At 52.9% G+C, this 22638-nt stretch overlaps 1 protein-coding gene across 4 annotated transcripts; it reads right to left on the bottom strand.

Annotated features, from left to right (window-relative positions):
* Positions 1 to 307: 307 nt before the first annotated feature.
* SYCE3 (synaptonemal complex central element protein 3) lies at positions 308 to 18845 on the bottom strand. 4 transcript variants are annotated; one of them, XM_062202606.1, is made up of 3 exons: positions 18791 to 18845; positions 5457 to 5565; positions 308 to 569 (listed from the first exon to the last, which is right to left on the bottom strand). In XM_062202606.1, exons 2-3 carry the CDS (start codon positions 5563 to 5565, stop codon positions 412 to 414), a joined length of 267 nt encoding a protein of 88 aa, XP_062058590.1. In that variant the 5' UTR covers positions 18791 to 18845; the 3' UTR covers positions 308 to 411. The 4 variants fall into 4 exon arrangements, with proteins under 4 accessions (XP_062058590.1, XP_062058591.1, XP_062058592.1 ...); XM_062202607.1 differs by lacking the exon at positions 18791 to 18845 and adding an exon at positions 1758 to 1851 and having other exon boundaries at positions 5462 to 5547; XM_062202608.1 differs by lacking the exons at positions 5457 to 5565; positions 18791 to 18845 and adding exons at positions 1758 to 1846; positions 5139 to 5232.
* Between the last annotated feature and the right edge of the window lie 3793 nt (positions 18846 to 22638).

The following is a 22638-nucleotide window of genomic DNA, read 5'->3' as shown; positions in this document are numbered from 1 at the left end:
ATCGTAGACACGGGCACCTGGTGCGGTGCCAGGACACAGAGCTGAGATGTGACACGTCTTCTCCCCACACCCACCTTGGAACCCGGATTTATTTACTCCGATGGAATACTGCTGCCTGCCCAACCTCTTGCCTCCCCTGTTCCTGTCTGAGAACTTTTTTGCTTTCGATACTCTGTGTAGCGCAGTTGGCACCAAATACATGTTTGACTCCGTGGAAGCATCTGCATTTCCAGTCATGTTTTGTTCACAAGGTTGATGCACTGCTGGGTAGGTCTCAATGCAGCACAGAAAGGGACCTGGAGCCATGCTTGAAAATAGGTTTATTGGGAAATAACACTCTGATACAACCGCACATCTGGGACGCCGGCTCTCCACCAGGCAGATGGATGGCGGCTGTGGGGCCGGGAGGGTCTACTGCTTGGGCTTGGTCTCATTGAGCATCTCTTGCCAGTTCTTCTCCATCTCCTCCTTGCAGCTGAGGAAGGCGTCTTCCAGCCGGCGCATGGACTCTGCCAGCGTGGGGTTGGTGCGCATCACCACCATGTCATAGGCCATCCAGGTCGCCTGCACTGTAACAACCAGACAGGCCCGGTCAGGCTACAGGGCGGGGCTGGAGCTCTGGGACACCCTGGAGGGTCGGGGAGTCTGTGCTCGGCATTCGGGGGCCAGACCTTGCAGGGGCACGATCACTCTAAGGGAAAGCTGGTAGGCCCCCTGTGGTGGGATTCATCAAAACTCCTCCTGCAGTGGGCACTCGGCCTAGTGGGTAGGATGCTGGTGTCCCACATCTGAGTGCCTGAGCTCAACACCTGGCTCTGGCTGCTGACTGTCACACACACAGAAACACGGATCCAGTGCTCAGCTCCTAGCTTTGGCCTGGCCCAGCCCTGGCCACATGCAGGTATTTGAGGAGTGAACCAGCAGATGGAAGATCTCTTTCTGTCCCTACACCCCTTCAGTCTGCCTTTCAAAATCGGAAATAAATCTTTTGACAAAGGGAAGAGTTTATGGAGAAAGTCTCCATGGTCTGCGACAACACATGAGTGACATGAGCAGAACGTTAGTAGAAGCCGTTCTGGGGAGGTCAGCTGGGAATGAACAGACCACTGGAGACCAGAGGGAAGCGGGCCTTGTTGTACAGTGGCCAAGTGCCTGCTGGGTTTGCGTCCAGTGCTTTGTGGAGGTAGAACGTGCGAGGGATGAAAGGGAGGTGGAGATTGCTTGACAGAGGTGAGAACAAGGAACGACTGAAGTACTCAGGGCTCAGTGGGTAAGAATTTAAAATGCAGGGCAAACGGCACAGAAATGACTCCTCCAGTCCCACACGGCAGCTGGGCTTCTAGTAAGCGGTCATAAAACAAAAACAAATCCACTGTTTAGAGCCCCTTTACCTGAAGGCAACATTTCCCACTGGCACTTCCTCCTGAAAGGCATGCAATGGAGGTGAGCATGGCCTTGAGGATCCCCTGCTTTAGAAGCAGGTGGCTCTTCTGTGTCTGTAGTCATCGTCTCTGAGAAGGGAACTGAGCAGCAGTGCCTAGCCCTCCTCATCTGGCCCAAGGACAGCATTCCAGGAAGGACTTGCGATCATCAAAACGCGCTGAGTGCTCCAGGCATTCCTCCCACATTCCGTGGACTCTACCTTGTGTGGCATTTGCTGAGGCAGCCCTGGTGATACCGCACTTGCTGTATGACAGGGTACGTCACACCCTGCCCCTCAAGTGTCCACACCACTTGCATGTGGGATGACTACTGACCGTGAAAGACGCTGTGTAGGAGAGGAGCCACGTCTGTTGCCACGCAGAAGTAGGCTGGGAGGAGCCTTATTTGCGACATCTGTAAGGGACTGAGGTTGCGACACAGTGGGTAAAACCTTTGCTTGCATCCCAGCTGGAGTGCTTGTTCGAGTCCTGGCTGCTCCACTTCTGAGCTAGCTCCTTGCTAATGTGCCTGAGAATCACCAGATGATGGTCCAAGTACTTAGGCCCCCACCACCCATGTGGGAGACCTTAACGGAGTTCCTGGCCTAGGCCTAGCCCAGGCCCAGCCGTCGAGGCCATTTGGGGAATAAACCAGTGGGTGAAAGAGCTCTCTTTCTCTTTCTCTCCACCCCTGCTCTCTGTTATTCTGCCTTTCAAATAAATAAATAAATAAATACACCTGGACCATCCTCCAGTGCTTTCCCAGGTCATTAGCAGGGAGCTGGATTGGAAATGGAGCAGCCGGAATTTGAACCAGCGACCATAGGGTGTGCCGGCATCACAGGCAAAGGCTTTACCCACTATGCCACAACGCCAAAATATGTTTATTTCTTCATTAGGTTATAAGCAACTTGAGTGCAGGGTTTGGCTTAGGTGGTCATTCAAAAAGTATTTTTAGGGGCCAGCATTGTGGTATAGCAGGTTAAGCCACCGCCGATGACACCTGCAACCCATATGAATGCCAGTTCAAGTCCTGGCTGCTCCACTTCTGATCAGTTCCCTGATAATGCACCCAGGAAAACAGTCTAAGCACTTGGGCCCAGCCACCCATGTGGGAGATCCTGATGGAATTCCAGAATCCTGGCTTTGACCTGGCCCAGCCCTGCTCATTGCAGTCATTTGGAGAATGAACCAGTGGGTAAAAGATTCTCTCTCTGTAACTCTGACTTTTAAATAAATAAATGAATAAAAATTTTTTTTTTTGACAGGCAGAGTTAGACAGCAAGAGAGACAGACAGAGAGAAAGGTCTTCCTTCCGTTGGTTCATCCCCCAAATGGCTGCCAGGGCCAGCGCGCTGCGCCAATCTGAAGCCAGGAGCCAGGTGCTTCCTCCTGGTCTCTCATGTGGGTGCAGGGCCCAAGCACTTGGGCCATCCTCCACTGCACTCCCGGGCCACAGCAGAGAACTGGACTGGAAGAGGAGCAACTGGGACTAGAACCCAGGGTGCTAGTGCCACAGGCAGAGGATTAGCCTAGTGAGCCATGGCGCCAGCCGAATGAATTTTTTTTTTTAAAGCATTTTTAAGGGCTAGCATTATGGCACAAGAGGTTCAGCTGTTGCCTGTGATGCCGACATCTCATATGAGAGCCAGTTTGAGTCCCAGCTGTTCCACTTCTCATCCAGCTCCCTGCTAATGTGACAGAGAAATCAGTGGAAGATGATCCAAGTGCTTGGGCCCCTGTTATCCGAGAGGGAGACCTGAGAGGAGTTCCCAGCTCCTGGATTCAGTCTGGTCCAGCCCTGGCCATTGCAGCCCTTTGGGGAGTGAACCAAAGGATGGAAGACTTCTCAATCTCTCCCTTTCTGTAACTCTGCCTTTCAGATAAATAAAACATTTTAAAATTTTTAAATGAATAAATGGTGCTTTAAAACTCTCCGGTCTTGATATTTCTTTAAGCTCTGGGATACTCTTTTCGATAGCATGTAGCACACTTCCGCCTCTGTCTTGTTGGTACACGCCACTCAACATTTCTATAAACTGAACTCACTTTACCCAACCTGTTTCCAGTCTTCTCTCTGTATTTTCCCAATCTCTCATCTCTCCATTTTCCAGTTGTGTCTTTTTTTAAAAAAGATTTATTTATTTATTTGAAAGTCAGAGTTACACAGAGAGAGGAGAGGCAGAGAGAGAGAGGCAGAGAGAGAGAGGCAGAGAGAGAGAGAGAGAGAGAGAGAGAGAGATCTTCCATCCGCTGGTTCACTCCCCAGTTGGCCAAAACGGCTGGAACTACGCCAGTCCGAAGCCAGGAGCCAGGAACTTCTTCCAGGTCTCCCATGCAGGTGTAGGGCCCCAAGGACTTGGACCATCTTCCACTGCTTTTCCCAGCAGAGAGCTGGATCGGAAGTGGAGCAGCTGGGTCTCGAACCGGCGCCCATATGGGGTGCCAGCACTTCAGGCCAGGGCGTTAACCCACTGCGCCACAGCGCCAGCCCCCCCGTTGTGTCTTTTAGTCAGATAATTACATTCACATTTTAGTCTTAGCTGAGAAGTCCTCATCCCAGGTCCATACGGGATGCTGGCACTGCAGGAGGCAGCCTTACATGATACACCACAGCACCAGCCCTGGTAAGATTCCTTTTTAATGAAAGTCTATCTTTGAAACAAATGACCTCTCCCCCATGTATCTGTCTCATTCTATCTGCACATAGAGAGACCTGGAATAACATTCACCAATGTCAACAGCAGTTAATTCTGGGAAGCTGGATTCTGGTAATTGTAAACTTTCTCTACACTTTTCTATTTTGATTGAATTCTACTTTGATTGCATTTTAAAATGAACATGCAACATTTAAGAAACCATAATTATTTATCTAATAACCATAAACATAATAATTATTTATTTGTAAATGTTGGTGCTCACTGATGAAAATGTCACTATATACAGTAGCACGCTAATAAACTTCAAAGTAGGGGAATGGGCATTGTGGTATAGCAATGGTTAAATGCTTGGAATGCCTGCTCCCCATATCACACGAATGCCTAGGATAGAGTTCCACTTGGCTTCCCATCCAACCTCCTGCTGATACACGTGGGAGGCAGCGATGATGCACTTGGGCTCCTACCACCCAAGTGGGAAACCAGGGTAGACTTCCTGGCTCCTGGCTTTGGCCTGGCCCAGTCCTGGTTGTTGCAGATTTCTAGGGAGTGAACCAGTGGATGGATGGATCTCTCTCTCTCTCTCTCTCTCTCTCTCTTTCTCTCCTTGTTGCTCTGCCTTTCAAATAAATAAATAAATCTTTAAAAAATAAATTAGAAAATATTGATAATGTGATTTGGGAGGAAATACGAAATGCTCAAGCTGACACCACTTTAACAAAGCAGTTACCAAAGAAGAAACTGAAAATATTATAAAAGTTATCTATTATGGCTTAGCTATTAAAAAACCAGTTGCTTCCAAACGTTATACGTAGTTTCAGAGTATAGAAATCAGAACACTCTGGAGACCGAGCAGACCAGAGGACCTTTGACCAGGCTACTGACATGCTCTGAGCTCTGATTTCCTCATCTGTAAAATAAGGAGAACAGTCGTGTGTCCCTGCAAGTTTGCTGCGAGGAATAAAGGAGCAAATGTATGTAAAGTACTCAGCAAACAACAAGTACAACCTGTTGCTATCATTAATAACATTAGCACGGTACTAAACACCCAAGAACCTACCGTTTTCTTGCACCCTAAAATCACTTATTTAGCAGATGCTCATAAATGGAAAGACTTCTCATTTGTAATGGAAACGAACACAGAAGTATATGTGTTGAAAAATATTTAGAAAACAGTGGGAAAATTCTTTGAGACATCTTGATGAACATTTGAATAATTGCAGAGACACACCGTATTCCTGAATGAGAACGCTTAGTGTTGAAAAGGTTTCATTCTTCCCTCATTAGTGGGAAGGCTTCGATGAGCGTGCAGAGGGCTGGGGGAGATCTGAGCTTTTACAACGAAGGGAAAGGTACCCTGCCTGAGAAAACGTTCTACCTGAGATTTTCTCCATCTCTTCCAACAGCTTTTCCAAGTCCTTATTCAGATCTGACAGCATTTTCAGCATGTTGTCGTAGTTTCTTTCCCCAGGGTCAGAATCAGCCATCTAGGCGTGCACAGAGAGAGGCTGATGTGAGACAGATCAACATTTCAATTCCAGCTGCACGGCTGACAGCTCAGTGATTCTTCTGAAGAACTTCCTAGATGTGGACAATGCCACCTGCTTCCTAGTGCTGTTGACAGCTTAAATGAGAGTGCCAGGAAGGGCCCAGCGGTGTTTGGCACGTGTTAGCTGTCCCACCCCTCTCTTCTTTTCTTGCCGTACTAAACAACTCAAGCGTAGCTGAGAGCTGGAATGATTACAGTGAAAGATAACTTTATCTGTCAGAGGGGGAAAAATCTTCACCATGATGGTAGCGTAACTTACTTTTGCAAGCATGCTTTTAAAAGGTTTATTTATCTGAAAGAGCAAGAAAGAGAAGGGGAGACAGAGCGACTTTCCATCTGCTTAAATGTCTAAAACAATCAGGGCTAGTCCAAGGCAACACCAGAACTTAAACTGCTGTGCCACAGTGCCCACCCTGGCAACAATGTTTTGAGTGCCTACTAAAGTAGCCCATGTGGGATGTCAGCACTGCAGGTGGTGGCTTAACTCCCTATGCCATATGTCAGCCCCTCATTTCATATCTTAAAATTAACCTTACCCTCCTCCAGGTTGTCAAAGCTTCATATCTGTTTTTATTAACAACTATCTACATATCTACTGTGGTATTTTTCATGTTCTGATTTGTCATACGATATATATGATATTACACTGAAAATTCCTTAGATGCAGGGGATGTATCTCCATACCATACCAGCACAGCAAATCTGCAGAATAAAAGAAATGATTATCAGCTGATCTTTCCAGGACGACTCTCACAGAAACTGAGTCCTGACTCTCCAGCAGAAATGCCTGTGTTCAAAGCTTGGCTCTTCTACATGTTAGCTATGTTACTTAGAACAACTCACTTGTCTCTTTGACAATACAGTTTTGTAATTTTTGTAAAAAAGGTTTTATTTATTTCAAAGTCAGAGTCAGAGAGAGAGAGAGAGAGAGAGAGGAATCTTTTATCCACTGGCTCACTCCCCAAATGGCTGCAATGGCCAAGGCTGGGCCAAGCAGAAGTAAGGAGCCGGGAGCTTCAGTAGGGTCTCCCACATGGGTAGCATGGACCCAAGCACTTGGGTCATCTTCTGCCAGGACTTGAACCAGTGCCCATATGGGATGCAGCATTGCAGGCGGCAGCTTAATCTGCTGTGCCACAGCACCGGTCCCCAACAATATACTTTTGTAATTTTTAAAAGATAATTATTGGGGGGCTGGCGCTGTGGCGCAGTAGGTTAATCCTCTGCCTGCAGCCCCGGTTATAGTTCTGGCTGTTTCTATTCCGACCCAGCTCTCTGCTGTGGCCTGGGAAAACAGTAGAAGATGGCCCAAGTCCTTGCGCCCCTGCACCCGTGTGGGAGACTTGGAAGAAGCTCCTGGCTCCTGGCTTTGGAACAGCCCAACTCTGGCTGTCACAGCCATTTGGGGAGTGAACCGGAGGATGGAAGACCTTTTGCTCAGTCTTTCCCTCTCACTGTCTGTAACTCTGTCAAATAAATAAATAAAATCTTTAAAAGAGAGAGAATTATTGGAGTGGACGTTTGGCACAGTGGTTGAGATGCCATTTTGGAGTCCTGCATTTCATATCAGAGTGCCTGGGTTCAAGTCCCTGTTCTACTCTTCCTTCTACTGTGTGCCCTGGAAGGTAGGAGGCGAAGACTCAAGTTCTTGGGTACCTGTCTCCCATGGGGGACACCCAGATTGAGTTCCTGACCCCTCACTTTGGCCTGGTCCAGCTCCAGCTGTTGCAGGTTTTTGGAGAGGGAACCTCTAGATGGGAAATCTCTATCTCCCTACCTTTCAAATAAATAAATAAAAATTTTAGAAATGAGATTTATTAATATTACCTATATCTTACAGGGTTTTGGTGAGGTTTAAGTGATTAAGTGATATGCTATTCAACTCAGTATGTACCATAATGAGAACTTCACAAATCATACCTAGTGCTATTTGAAGCATTGGACTGTAACTAAATCACCCCAGATCTTCTCTGATCTTTATTAATTACATTAATTCATTCCATGAGTATCTGATGCTTGCCTATTTAACTACAAGGCACTGGACTAGTTAAGATGGGAGGGAAATAGATGAATAAGGATGTGGAGCTGCTGGAGCTTCTGATCTCACGGAGGTGAGGAGATGAGGCAGGCGAGCACAAGGCAAGGAGGGATGTGGTTTTATTCTCCCTGGGCACACGGAGTGGGGACTGCTTCGCCTTTGCTGCAGAGCTAAGGCCTCCACCTGGCTCTTCCTGTGGCTCCCTGGACTCCCCCGTCACGGTACCTGCCAGCTCCAACCAGACGAGGAGGGTCCGGGGAGCAGGGGCTGTCTTTCAGGGAACTGTTTCTGGTGTCCAGCTCAGTGTTAGGGAAATAGCAAATGTTCAACGAATGTGGACTGAATCAAGGAAGGAAGGAAGACCTTGTAAAGTGCTGATTCTGAAAGAGGATTCCGGTCTTTCCCCTCCTGCCATCCTCCCTGTTGAGGGCCAGGATTCTGAGGGAGGGGCCGAGAGCCCCCACTAGTAGACCAGAGGCAGATCTGAGAACCTAGGGCACAGGAGCCCGACACATGGCTTTTGGGATCTGTAAATGAGCTATTTCTGTGGGCACGGAGCTATTTCACATTTGAAGACTCCATCCTTCCTGCTGTTTTTTTTTTTTTTTCCTAAGTAAGAAGAGTTTGACAGAAGTGAGTGGGGAGGTGCAAACAGGGGGCAGGGCAGGAGGCTAAGAGTGGGTGACGGGGGTGGGTGGGTGGCACTGTGGCATAGTGGGTAAAGCTGCCGCCTGCAGTGCCAGCATCCCATATGGGCACCAGTTCGAGTCTTGGCTGCTCCACTTCTGATCCAGCTCTCTGCTATGGCCTGGGAAAGCAGTAGAAGATGGCCCAAGTGCTTGGGCCCCTGTACCTGTGTGGGAAACCTGCAGAAGCTCCTGGCTCCCGGCTTTAGATCGCCCCAGCTCTGGCTGTTGCGGCCATTTGGGGAGTGAACCAGCGGATGGAAGACCTCTCTCTGCCTCTGCCTTTCTGTAACTGTCTTTCAAATAAATAAATTTTTTTAAAAAAGAGTGGGTGACGGGGAGAATTGTCTGGAACGCCTTTCTTGGCTCAGTCTCATGCTCACTCCCTTTCCCAGCCAGGCCTCCTCACACATTTGCTTGCCTGTGGGTTCTACTTCCTCACCCCACCTGTCACCTGGTATTTCTCAGCCACTCAACGAAAACTGCTCTTAGCACAGTCTTAGCTGGCAGGCCCAGAGCACTGTCTGTCTCCCAGCTATGCGGAACCTCTCTGCAGCACCTGGCGGCTCAACCCCCCGCTTGGGGTTTTAGCCTTGTTCTCCCGAAACTCTGACCACCTCTCGGTAGCTCCTGACCTGCAGTGCCAACGAGGATCCTCTCAGCCCTTTCTCTCTACACCACAGGCCCGATGCTGACGGCCTCTCTGCTCACGGCCTCACGGCCTGGGGCGCTGAGGACCCCTAAACAGATATCCCGGCTCAGTCTCCGCTCCTAAACCCAGTTGGGCCACCTGCTGCTGCGATTCCCCTGTGGAACGTTCCTAAGCATTTACAGCTCTAAAACCTGAGCTACAGTTCCTATTTCTTTTTTCCCCAGATCTGCTGCTCCTTCTTCATTCTGCAGTCCAGTGAACGGCACTGCCATTCACCCCGTAGCCTGGGCAGAAACCTGATGTCATTTTTAAATCCTCCCCACCTTATCTTTCTGAACTAAGGGGTCACTGAAACTCTGATTTGATCTGCCCATAGAATGAATATTTAATCATATATGGTCCAGAAAGCCGAATACTTGGGAGCTGCCAAGGAACTGAAGCCTGCACCTGGGGAGCTCACTGCCTGGCCAAGCCCTGTCCTTCCCATTGTCCAAGGTTACTGCTTTCCCTGAGGTCCATCCCGTCACCCATGATTGATTCTACAGGCACTGAGCAGCTACTATGGCTTGCAGACAGTGCAGTGTATCTTTGGGTGCAGACAGACAAAGCCCATGTTCTCACAGAGCTGCTGTTCCAGGGGAAGAGACAGAGAATAAACAAGTAACAAGATTCAGAAATACCTTCAGTAACTGCTACACAGTTACCCCCGAGGGAAAGGGGGTACTTTAGTTTGTGAAATTGGGAGCCCTCTTTTATGAAGTGACATTTGAATATTTGAATGGCACAAGGGCTGGCCATGAGAAGGGCAAGGGCAAGGAGTCTAGACAGAGGAAGGCGCTCAAGGAAAGTGGGTGTGGCCCTGGTGTGTTTTGAGAAATAGAAAAAAAAATGTAGAATGGTGCTGAGTAAAGCAGTAGATGAGATGAGATCGGTTAGATAGGTACGAATCTTGCTTATTCTGAGAGTGAGGGAATGCCTGGAGAGGTTGAGGAGAGCAGGGTATGACGGGATTATGTTCTGAGATGAGACATTGCTGCTGTTTGGAAAAGGAACTCCCGCAGATGGCTGGGAAGAGCAAGAGCAGCACGGCCAGTTAGGGGAGTGTGGCAGTGGTCTGCAGGGGACAGTGGCTTGGACTGGCAGTGATGCCATAAATGAAAAGGAGCACAAAGGCACGGGATATATTCTGAAAGCCGAGCCAACAGAATTTGGTAGAGGATTTGATGGGTCTGGGTTTGCAGGGGTAAGTGAGGGACAGAGATGACTTCTAATTTTGGTGGTATTATTAATCGAAGTGGGGAATTTCGTCTGTAGGCTAATAGCTCCCAGATTTTTATTGTGCCCATTCTCTCTCCTGAATTCATTTATCCAGATGTCTACTTGGTTATGTTATGTTACGGAAGTTAGGTTCTAGAAGTCAAGTCCAGATTTCCAGAGGGCTCAGGGCCTTGCAGCCAATGGTCCCTGATCATTATTGAACTTTATGGAGCTAAGGTAACTCTAAACAGTACAAGAGAGAGGAACTTGAAAACTTGCATGGGATAATATAAATGCTTCCTAAATGAGTGAGCGACTTAAAGCCCCAGGAACGGAGGGAAGATGGCAAGGGTTTACGAGCACATCAAAAAACAAAACAAAACAATCCAAGAATTACTGTGACTACTTGGTATTTTATGCATTTGTATGTTTGAGAGAATTTGTTCTATTAGAGTGATAGGACAGTTTTTGCCACTGAAATTTAAAATTATAATTGGTATAATTTAAACCAAAATCTTAGCATGTTTATACAGTGTTAGGTCATTTAAAAGAACTCAAGTTCATTCTGTAACTCTGACATGGTATTTTTTTTTTGTTTGTTTGTTTGTTTGCTTGTTTGTTTTTTGGACAGGCAGAGTGGATAGTGAGAGAGAGAGAGACAGAGAGAAAGGTCTTCCTTTTTGCCGTTGGTTCACCCTCCAATGGTCGTTGCGGCCGGCGCATCGCGCTGATCCGAAGCCAGGAGCCAGATGCTTCTCCTGGTCTCCCATGGGGTGCAGGGCCCAAGCACTTGGGCCATCCTCCACTGCCTTCCCAGGCCATAGCAGAGAGCTGGCCTGGAAGAGGGGCAACCGGGATAGAACCCGGTGTGCTAGCACCGCAAGGCGGAGGATTAGCCTGTTAAGCCACGGCGCCAGCCTGACATGGTATTTGTAAGAACTATCAAGGGGCCGGCGCTGTGGCGCAGTGGGCTAAGCTACTGCCTGCAGCGCTGGCATCCCATATGGGCGCCAGTTCAAGACCTGACTGCTCCTCTTCTGATCCAGCTCTCTGCTAATGTGCTAGGAAAGCAGCAGAAGATGGCCCAGGCGCTTGGGTCCCTGCACCCACATGGGAGACCCAGATGAAGCTCCTGGCTCCTGGTTTTGGCCTGGCCCAGGCCTGGTCATTGTGGCCATTTGGGGAGTGAACCAGCAGATGGACAACCTTTCTCTCTCTGTCTCTACCTCTGCCCTTCAAGTAAATAAAAGCAAAAAAAGAATAAGATTTATAAATTATACTTAAGACCTGGATTTTTAAGTTCAATAAAGATTAATTTTAAAATATTTATTTGTACTTAATTTTTTTTTTAATCATTACTCGAGAGACAGAGACAGAAAGTGAGATACAGACTGTTTCCTTTTAGTTTTTTCTCCAAATACTTTCAACTGCCAGGCTCGGCCAACTTGAACCTGGGAACTGGAAACTCAACCCAGTTCTCTCCCCTCATGAATAGTAGGAACCTGGTCATCTAAGCCATCCTTGCTGCCTCCCCAGATCCATATTAGCAGAAAGCTGGAGCCAGGAATAGAACCCAGGTACTCTGATGCAGCATGCAGTATCTCAACAGCTAGGCCATATGACCACCCAAATAGTAATCTTAAAAACCAAAACAGGCCGGCGCCGTGGCTTAACAGGCTAATCCTCCGCCCAGTGGCGCCAGCACCCCGGTTCTAGTCCCGGTCGGGGCGGCGGATTCTGTCCCGGTTGCTCCTCTTCCAGTCCAGCTCTCTGCTATGGCCCGGGAAGGCAGTGGAGGATGGCCCAAGTGCTTGGGCCCTGCACCCCATGGGAGACCAGGAGAAGCACCTGGCTCCTGCCTTCGGATCAGTGCGGTGCGCCGGCCGCAGCGGCCATTGGAGGGTGCACCAACGGCAAGGGAAGACCTTTCTCTCTGCTTCTCTCTCTCACTGTCCACTCTGCCTGTCAAAAATTAAAAAAAAAAAAAAAAAAAAAGAGGTCAAACAGTCTAGCCAAGTTCACACAGCTAAGCAGCAGCAAGGCTGGCCCCAGACTTGTCTATTCTAGAGATGGAACTCCTCAGCACTGTCTTTTCACAGGGGCCTCTGAAGATACAGCGTTGAGCCTGTCAGAGTAGATGGAGCACAGGAGGAGAAAGAATGTGAGTGAGGGGATGGGAAACCCAAGGTCAAGTTGAGGCAGTGCGAATGGGTTAATCTACTTGTGACGCCAGCGTTCCATGCTGGAGTGCCAGTGTGAGTCCCGGCTGCTCCGTTTCCAGTCTGACTCCCTGCCAATACATCTGGGGAGGCAGTGAATGGCCCACATTCCTGGGCCCCTGCCACCCCTGTGGGAGACCTGGAATGAGCCTAGCTGCTGACTTAGGCTTGGCCCAACCCTAGCAGTTGTGGCCATTTCAGGAGTGAACCAGTGAAAATTCTTCCCCACTGAAACAAATAAATGTATCTTTAACACAACGGGGCCTTCAAAGAAGGAGGTACCCTTCTCCGAAGGGAGGAGAGAACCTCCACTTTGACTATGACCCTATCGGAACAATATCAAAGTCAGTGAACTCTAAAGGCTTCCATAGCCCTGGCAACTCATGACTAGAGCCCAGGGAGATTACTGACGCCATGAACAGGAGTGTCAAATTGTTAAGTCAGCAACAGGAGTCACTGTGTACTTACACCCCATGCGGGATCTGTCCCTAATGTGTCGTCTAAAGCCAAGTGATGCTAGGACTGGTACTGAAACAGTATTTTTATACTTTGCATTTCTGTGTGGGCGCAGACTGATGAGGTCTTTGCTAATTATATACTGAAGTGATCTTCTGTATATAAAGAGAATTGGAAATGAAAAAAAAAAAAAAACAACCTGGTGTTAAAATGGAAATGGCATAGAAAATTAATTATTTTGAAAAAAAAAATTATGTAGGATCTCTGTCTTTAATGTGCTGTACATTGCTATTTAATGCTATAATTAGTAATCCAATGGTAGTTTTTTCACTTGATGTTGCTATATGGGCAAAATGTTGAAATCTTTACCTAGTATATACTAAACTGATCTTCTGTATACAAAGAGAATTGAAAATGAATCTTTACATGAATGGAAGGGGAGAGGGAGCGGGAGGGGGGAGGGTTGCGGGCGGGAGGGAAGTTATGGGAGGGGGGAAACCATTGTAACCCATAAGCTATACTTTGGAAATTTATATTCATTAAATAAAAGTTTAATAAAAAAAAATGTATCTTTAACACAAAACTGGAGGCAGTCTATGGGGTATCAATTGGGTATCAATCTACTGGGTACACGTGGTGCAGCAGGTTAAGCCCACATCCCATATCAGACGGCAGGTTTGAGTCACGGCTCCTCTGCTTCTGTCCACTTTCCAGCTAATGCATCCTGGGAGGTGGCAGATAATGGCTCAAGTGCTTGGGTCCCTGGTACCCATGTGGGAGACCAGGATGGAGTCCCAGGCCTCTGACTTGGGCTTGAGGAGTAAACCAGAGTATGGAAGATTTCTCTCTGTCTCACATTCTCACTCTCTTTCCTGCCTTTCAAGATGAAAATATAAAACAACCAACCAAAAATCCCAAGCAGTTGGAATACAGATCTAGAGCCCTGGAAAGAGGCTACGGTGAAAACAAAGACTTGATAGTCCTTTTTTTTTTTTTTTTCTTTGACAGGCAGAGTGGATAGTGAGAGAGAGACAGAGAGAAAGGTCTTCCTTTTTGCCGTTGGTTCACCCTCCAATGGCCACTGCAGCCAGTGCACTGCGGCTGGTGCACCGCGCTGATCCGAAGCCAGGAGCCAGGTGCTTCTCCTGGTCTCCCATGAGGTGCAGGACCCAAGCACTTGGGCCATCCTCCACTGTACTCCCGGGCCATAGCAGAGAGCTGGCCTGGAAGAGGGGCAACCGGGATAGAATCCGGCGCTCCAATCGCGACTAGAACCCGGTGTGCCGGCGCCGCTAGGCGGAGGATTAGCCTGTTAAGCCATGGCACTGGCCTTGATAGTCCTTAAAACTATAAGATTAAATCAGTCATGGTGAATGTCTAAAATGCAGTAGGAAGGAACCCTGAAAAAAAAATCAGGATTTAAAGAACAAAAGGGAGCTGGCGCCGTGGCTTAACAGGCTAATCCTCCACCTTGCGGCGCCGGCACACCGGGTTCTAGTCCCGGTCGGGGCGCCGGAATCTGTCCCGGTTGCCCCTCTTCCAGGCCAGCTCTCTGCTGTGGCCCGGGAGTGCAGTGGAGGATGGCCCAAGTGCTTGGGTCCTGCACCCCATGGGAGACCAGGAGAAGCACCTGGCTCCTGCCTTCGGATCAGTGCGGTGCGTCGGCCGCAGCGGCCATTGGAGGGTGAACCAACGGCAAAAAGGAAGACCTTTCTCTCTGTCTCTCTCTCACTATCCACTCTGCCTGTCAAAAAAAAAAAAAAAAAAAAAAAAAAAGAACAAAAGGAAGCAAACACATAAAGTGTGCAGATAAGCAGTCAGAAATGCAGGGAACCAGAGAGAGTGTGGGAGTAAAGCCGACAGAAGAGCAAGGAGTGCCCAGTTTATTCAGTCAACAAACACTGAGTGCTAGGCACTGCTCAGGCACTAGGCATCCATCAGCAAACAGAACAGACAACTCCATCCCAGTCAGGGGAAACGGGCACCAAACACGTAGACACGTGAGATGTCACGTGACTGCAGGGTGAAGGGACCACGTGAGGCGTGAGGACAGCAGTCCACGCAGGGTGGACAGGGAAGCTCAGACGAGAACCAGAGTGGGCATGGAGCCCTGAGGGTCTTAGGAAGCACTTCTGCGCAGAAGGAACAGTGGAAAGAAAAGCCATGGGGGCCGGCGCTGTGGTGCAGTGGGTAAAGCCGCCGCCTGCAGTGCCAGCATCCCATTATGGGGCGCCGGTTCAAGTCCTGGCTGCTCCACTTCCGATCCAGCTCTCTGCTGTGGCCTGGGAAAGCAGCAGAAGATGGCCCAAGTCCTTGGGCCCCTGCACCTGTGTGGGAGACCCAGAAGAAGCTCCTGGCTCCTGGCTTCGGATTGGCGCAGCTCCAGCCTTTGTGGCCACTTGGGGGAGTGAACCAGCAGATGGAAGATCTCTCTCTCCTCTCTCTCACTGTCTCTCCTTCTCTCTCTCTGTAACTCTGACTTTCAAGTAAATAAATAAATCTTAAAAAAATAAAAAATAAGAAGTCGTGTGGCTAAGTGTCCTTGGTGTGGCTGAGGCAGGAGCTAGGAGATGAGGCAGAGGTGCTGGGGAGGGAACTGCAGTTTCTGTGGGGCTTTGGGTTTAGTTTGAGGTGGAGGCATTGGGCAGATTTGACAGGGGTGCCTGGTTTGAAAAGTCACTTATCCACTCTGCCTGCACCGCTGTGAACAGAGGGCACTTCAAAAAGTCCACAGGAAACGGAAATAAACGAAGTTTATTTTGGTGCAAAAATTCAAATCCATGCATCGTTTTTTTCATGCTATGCATTTCCATGGACTTTTTGAAGACCCCTTGGTCCCTAGGGTGGGGAGAGAGGAGCAGGCAGATTAGTTAGGCGGCTGCTGTGGGACTCCAAGTGAGGGACGACCGGGTTTGGGCCACAGAGTTAGACGTGTAGGGAGTGAGAAGTCACTAGAATGTGGATCCGCTGTGAGAACAGGGCCAACAGCACTTGCTGACATCAAGCGCAAAATGAATCAGGGACTGAGCTCAGACAGGCAGAGTGCTGACCCTAGGAAAGTAACAAGGTGAGGAGGCAGGGATGAGGTGGGCAGGGGCCAGCGTGGACGGCAGGAAGGCAGCGGCCACGAAAGCCAATGGAGTTTTTCTTCCATCTTGGCTTGAGGTGAATGGTCAAGATCTGGCAAAGCTCCATGCCCGGAGGCAGGCGGGCAACAGCGAGGTAAAGGTGGTGTGAGTAGGCCGCAGGACTGCGGCGTCCTCAGGACCCTAGGACAGGACAGAGAAAATGGACACTGGATGGTGCTGGGGGCAGTGTGAGAGGCTGATGCAAGGAATGGGCGAGATGGCGGCTAAGTACGGAGCACAGGCACAAAAAGACGCGGCTGCAAGTGCCCGGGCCCAGGTAGACTGGGGGAGACGGCAGGGGGATGCAGGCAGGGGATGCAGGCTCGGCTGGAGTGGTGTGGGGTCTCTGAGGAGGGGTGGATCTGAAGGAAGGGGGAGGGGGAGAGGGGAGAGGGAGGGGCAGAGAGGGAGGGAGGAGGGGGAGAGGGGAGAGGGAGGGAGGGGGAGGGGGAGAGGGAGGGGAGGGGAGAGGGGGGAGGGAGGGAGGGGAGAGGGAGGGAGGGGGAGGGAGGGGGGAGAGGGAGGGAGGAGGGGGAGAGCGGAGAGGGAGGGAGGGGGAGGGGAGAGGGAGGGGGAGGGAGGGGGGGAGAGGGAGGGAGGAGGGGGAGAGGGGAAAGGGAGGGGGGAGGGAGAGAGGGGAGAGGGAGGGAGGAGGGAGAGAGGGAGGGAGGGTGAGGGAGGGGAGAGGGAGGGAGGAGGGAGAGAGGGGAGAGGGAGGGAGGGTGAGAGAGGGGAGAGAGGGGAGAGGGAGGGAGGAGGGAGAGAGGGGAGGGGAGAGGGAGGGAGGGTGAGGGAGGGGGGAGAGGGAGGGAGGAGGGAGAGAGGGGAGAGGGAGGGAGGGTGAGGGGGAGAGGGAGGGGGGAGGGGAGAGGGGGGAGGGAGAGAGGGGAGAGAGAGGGAGGGAGGGGGAGGGAGGGGGGAGAGGGAGGGAGGAGGGGGAGAGCGGAGAGGGAGGGAGGGGGGAGAGAGGGGAGAGGGAGGGGGAGGGGAGGGGGGAGAGGGAGGGAGGAGGGGGAGAGGGGAGAGGGAGGGGGGAGGGAGAGAGGGGAGAGGGAGGGAGGAGGGAGAGAGGGGGAGAGGGAGGGAGGAGGGAGAGAGGGAGGGAGGGTGAGGGAGGGGGAGAGGGAGGGAGGAGGGAGAGAGGGGAGAGGGAGGGAGGGTGAGAGAGGGGGGAGAGGGAGGGAGGGTGAGGGAGGGGAGAGAGGGGAGAGGGAGGGAGGAGGGAGAGAGGGGAGGGGAGAGGGAGGGAGGGTGAGGGAGGGGGGAGAGGGAGGGAGGAGGGAGAGAGGGGAGAGGGAGGGAGGAGGGAGAGAGGGGAGAGGGAGGGGGAGGGGAGGGGGGAGAGGGAGGGAGGAGGGGGAGAGGGGAGAGGGAGGGGGGAGGGAGAGAGGGGAGAGGGAGGGAGGAGGAGAGAGGGAGGGAGGGTGAGGGAGGGGAGAGAGGGGAGAGGGAGGGAGGAGGGAGAGAGGGGAGGGGAGAGGGAGGGAGGGTGAGAGAGGGGGGAGAGGGAGGGAGGGTGAGGGAGGGGGGAGAGGGAGGGAGGGGGAGGGGGAGAGGGAGGGAGGAGGGAGAGAGGGGAGAGGGAGGGAGGGTGAGGGAGGGGGGAGAGGGAGGGAGGAGGGAGGGAGGGGGGAGGGAGGGAGGGTGAGAGAGGGGGGAGGGGAGGGAGGGTGAGGGAGGGAGGAGGGAGAGAGGGGAGAGGGAGGGAGGAGGGAGAGAGGGGAGGGGAGAGGGAGGGAGGGTGAGGGAGGGGGGAGAGGGAGGGAGGAGGGAGAGAGGGGAGAGGGAGGGAGGGTGAGAGAGGGGGGAGAGGGAGGGAGGGTGAGGGAGGGGGGAGAGGGAGGGAGGGGGAGGGGAGAGGGAGGGAGGAGGGAGAGAGGGAGAGGGAGGGAGGGTGAGGGAGGGGGGGAGAGGGAGGGGGGAGGGAGGGAGGGTGAGGGGGGGAGAGGGAGGGAGGGTGAGGGAGGGAGGAGGGGAGAGAGGGGAGAGGGAGGGAGGGTGAGAGAGGGGGGAGAGGGAGGGAGGGTGAGGGAGGGGGGAGTGGGGTGGAGGGGGAGGGAGGAGGGAGAGAGGGGAGAGGAGGGGGGAGGGAGAGAGGGGAGAGGGAGGGAGGAGGGAGGGAGGGGGGAGGGAGAGAGGGGAGAGGGAGGGAGGGTGAGGGAGGGGGGAGAGAGGGGAGAGGGAGGGTGGGTGAGGGAGGGGGGAGAGGGAGGGAGGAGGGAGAGAGGGGAGAGGGAGGGAGGGTGAGGGAGGGGGGAGAGGGAGGGAGGGTGAGGGAGAGAGGGGAGAGGGGGGGAGGGGGAGAGGGAGGGAGGAGGGAGAGAGGGAGGGGGGGTGAGGGAGGGGGGAGAGGGGAGGGTGAGGGAGGGGAGGGGAGAGGGAGGGGGGGAGGTATGCAGGGGAGCTCCGGCGTTCAGGGTCCCGAAGGTCTCGGCTCACTCCCGGCAGGGACGCGAGGCGATCTGCAGGGCCCTCGGGCGGGCCCCGGCCGGACTCTGCTCCAGGCCAGAGCGAGGTGCGCGGGCAGGACGCGGGGCGGAGGAGGAAGCGGCCCGAGCTGTGAGGTCAGACGGACCGAGGGGCGGGAGAGGTCGGGAGCGGGGCCAGCGCCTGAGGTAAAACGTGAGCCGTCGGGGAGCACAGGTCCGGAGGAGGGTCCCGGTGCGCGCTGCGGGCGGCCGGGGGGGCTGCAGTCGGGTCCCGCCTCTGGCGCCGCGCCCTGCTCACCTTCGCGGACCGGCGCTCCGCTGGACTCCGCTGCCCGCCGTGGCCGCCCGGGCAGGAAGCGGCTCCCGCGCACGGCGCCCCGCCCCTTGCCGTTACAGGCCCGCCCCCGGCTCGCCCTCATTGGCTGGCCTCAGAGCGGAAGGGGCGGTGCTTCCGCCGAGTTTGACGGACGGAGAGCCCGCGTGGAGGAAGCTGCGAGGCTGGGGGAGCGGAGCGCGGAGCCGAGCGCTTGGCCGGGCCTCCGGGGCCTCCGCTGTGCTCCTCTCCTCGGCTCGGGTCGGGGGTCAAGCCGTGTGCGCAGGCCCCTGGCTGCAGTCCGCCGTGTCGATGCAGTGCGGGGACGGTGCCGAGAGTGGCTGCCTGCCCGTGGACTGTCCGGCCTGGGACCGGGCAGGAAGCGAGGCTCGGCGCAGGCGCACACAGGCGCCGCAGGCCGGGAGTGCTGGGCCTGGACTGCAGCCCAGTGCACGCACGGGTCACCTCGCAAGGCCGGCAGCAGGCCGCCCAGCGCCAGGCGGGACGAGGCTGGCCCCTGCTCGGTCTGTCCCCAGTGCAGCGGCCCCTGGGTGTGGCGCAGAGTTCTGCCTGGCAGCTGGGGCGAGCGGTCTGCGGCTGGTGTCAGGGTGGACGGTGGTTCAGGTGTGGACAGGAGAAACGAAGGAAGGTGTGGCAGGGCTGGGAAGCCGGGAGGGGGAGGCGATTGGAGGACGGGAAGTCTGGAAGGCTGGTAACTGGACTTCAACACTTGCGTTTGAGGCTCCTCACCAACCTGACGCCCACGGACTTTTTTTTTTTTTAAGATTTATTTATTTATTTGAAAATCAGAGTGACACAGAGATGGAGAGAGAGAGAGAGAGGTCTTCCATCTGCAGATCTCCCACGTGGGTGCAGGGGCCCAAGCCCAGGCCGTAGCGGAGAGCTGGATCAGAACTGAAACAGCCGGGACTTGAACCGTCGCCCATATGCGGTGCCGGCACTGCAGGTGGCGGCTTTACCTGTTATGCCACAGCGCCGGCCCCTCTTTCTTTCTTAAGATTTTGTTTGTTTGAAAGAGACACGCACACAGAGGGAGAGATAGAATGTCTGTATGGTGGTTCCCTCTCCGAGTGGCCGCGGAGGATTAGCCTGTTGAGCCACGGCGCCGGCCACACTTTGATTTTAAAGATTTACTTGGGCCAGTGCCGAGGCTCAGTAGGCTAATCCTCCACCTAGCGGCGCCGGCACATCAGGTTCTAGTCCTGGTAGGGGCGCTGGATTCTGTCCTGGTTGCCCCCCTTCCAGGCCAGCTCTCTGCTGTGGCCAGGGAGTGCAGTGGAGGATGGCCCAAGTGGTTGGGCCCTGCACCCGCATGGGAGACCAGGATAAGCAACTGGCTCCTGCCTTCGGAACAGCATGGTGCGCCGGCCACAGCGCGCTGGCCGCGGCGGCCATTGGAGGGTGAACCAGCGGTAAAAAGGAAGACCTTTCTCTCTCTCTCTCTCACTGTCCACTCTGCCTGTCAAAAAGTTAAAAAAAAAGATCAAAGTGTTACATGGCCATGGAAATCAGGATTAGGGAGGGGTTGCACATAATGCAAGGTCGGTGGTTTAAAGTGATGGGAAACAGACTTTGTTATTGTAAGGAAGAATCATTAACTCTGTAAGGATCACTAATGAGTGGACATTTGCAGAATTTATGAGAACAGTAAAGAATGTGTAAAATGAGGCTGGCGCCGCGGCTCACTAGGCTAATCCTCTGCCTTGCGGCGCCGGTACACTGGGTTCTAGTCCCGGTCGGGGCACCGGATTCTGTCCCGGTTGCCCCTCTTCCAGGCCAGCTCTCTGCTATGGCCCGGGAGTACAGTGGAGGATGGCCCAAGTACTTGGGCCCTGCACCCCATGGGAGACCAGGAGAAGCACCTGGCTCCTGCCATTGGATCAGCGTGATGCGCCGGCTGCAGCACGCCAGCTGCGGTGGCCATTGGAGGGTGAACCAACGGCAAAAAGGAAGACCTTTCTCTCTGTCTCTCTCTCTCACTATCCACTCTGCCTGTCAAAGAAAAAAAAAATGTGTAAAATGAACGGTGGATGTAACTTAGGGTATAAAATAATCAGAGCCATGCCATCAGCCTTGCTGCCAGCGTGTCTCTCATTCCTCCTCACGCCAACGCCTCCCACACCTTCGGGAACTGCTGGACCTGCTGGAGCAGGCCTCCGGCAGAAGTGGAGCAGCCGGGACACAAACTGCTGCCTGTGTGAGAGGCCAGTGTTGCAGGGCACAGCTTTATCCACTGTGTCACAAATCAGGAGCCCAGAACTCCATCTGGGTTTTGCCACATTGGGTGGCGGGAGCCCAAGCACTCAGGCCATCTTCTGCTGCTTTCCCAGGTGCATCAGCAGGGAGCTGGGTGGAAGCAGAGCAGCTGGGACTCCAACTGGAGCTCCAGTGTGGGACGCTGGCATCACAGGTGGCGGCTTAACCTGCTGCGCCACCAGCCCGTTTGCCTGTTTGTTGAGGTGACTGATGCCTGACTCACCCTTTTTTAAGATTTTATTGATTCATTTGACAGGTAGAGTTACAGACAGTGAGAGGGAGAAACAGAGAAAGGTCTTCCCTCTGTTAGTTCACTCCCCAAATGGCTGCTATGGCTGGAGCTGCACCGATCTAAAGCCAGCAGCCAGATGCCTCTTTCTGGTTTCCCATGTGGGTGCAGGGGCCCAAGGACTTGGGCCATCCTGTACTGCTTTCCTGGGCCACAGCAGAGAGCTGGACCATAAGAGGAGCAGCCGGGACTAGAACTGGTGTCCATATGGGATGCCGGCTCCGCAGGCGGAGGATTAACCTACTGCGCCACGGCACCAGCCCCATGACTCACCCTTTCTCCAGGCTGCTTGGCACCTGCCCCTTCAGAGCCTGGAGCTGCCCCCTCTCCTCCCATTGTGAACAGTCCTTCAAACTTCCAGTCATTCTTCCATTCGGGCATCCCAGAGAGACATGAATCAGGAATAACTGATGGGTACTGAAGACAGCCCAGGGGAAGTGTAGGGACACAGGATTCCAGGTAGAGTGTCCATCAAGGCCAAAGACGAGGGTGTGAATGAGCCTGCTTCCTCTGGGGAATGCAGAGTGTGGTCAGATCAGCTGGGCTAGAGTGTAAGTGTGCCTGCTCGTAGAGGTAGCGTGCACGACTATGTGTGTGCCTGCTCGTAGAGGTAGCGTGCACAACTATGTGTGTGCCTGCTCGTAGTCGGCCATCTGAGACATGGTGTAGAGCCCAGGCTATGACGATGTCAGCCTGGTCTCTCCATGTCCTTGAGCACCTGAGGCCGACTGTCAGTAAAGGTTTCCATTATGTCCCAGGCACACAGCCAGAATACACTCCCCTGCCTTGCAATGTGCGTGTGACCAGCAGGAAGTGACTAGGAGGGCTCTGCATCACTCCCAGGCCAAGCCCATCAAAGCCTCTGACCCCATGGACCTGCTCAGTGCTAAAGCCCAAGACCACCTAGGAGCTACCCAGCAGAAGGCAGGCCTTGGGCAGCCTAAGGCCTTAAATAAAGGCCCCCACCTCAGCCAACTGGATTTAAAATACACTCACAGAGTATATATATAGTGTGTATATAGTCGCAGTATATATATGTGTGTATATATATACACACAATATATAGAGTGAGCATATATGTATGTACACACACACACACTGTATAGATATAGTCACAGCATATATAGATGTGTCTATATACACACAGGATAGAGTACAGAGTGTATATGTATGTACACAAACACACAGTATATATAGTCAGAGTACAGAGTGAGTGGGGGACAGAGAGAGATCTTCCATCTGCTGGTTCACTCCCCAAATGGCTGCA

Source organism: Lepus europaeus, chromosome 10 (genome assembly GCF_033115175.1).
Source record: "Lepus europaeus isolate LE1 chromosome 10, mLepTim1.pri, whole genome shotgun sequence".
In the NCBI taxonomy this organism is placed as follows: domain Eukaryota; kingdom Metazoa; phylum Chordata; class Mammalia; order Lagomorpha; family Leporidae; genus Lepus; species Lepus europaeus.
The sequence above is the reverse complement of the archived record's forward strand: the minus strand, read 5'-3'. Positions and strand labels throughout refer to the sequence as shown.

Coding starts and splice junctions, on each gene's coding strand:
- SYCE3 (XM_062202605.1), bottom strand. CDS start 1,569: ATGCTGTCCTTGGGCCAGATGAGGAGGGCTAGGCACTGCTGCTCAGTT. Junction 570..1,391: donor GTGGGAAATGTTGCCTTCAG/GTAAAGGGGCTC, acceptor TGGTTGTTACAG/TGCAGGCGACCTGGATGGCC.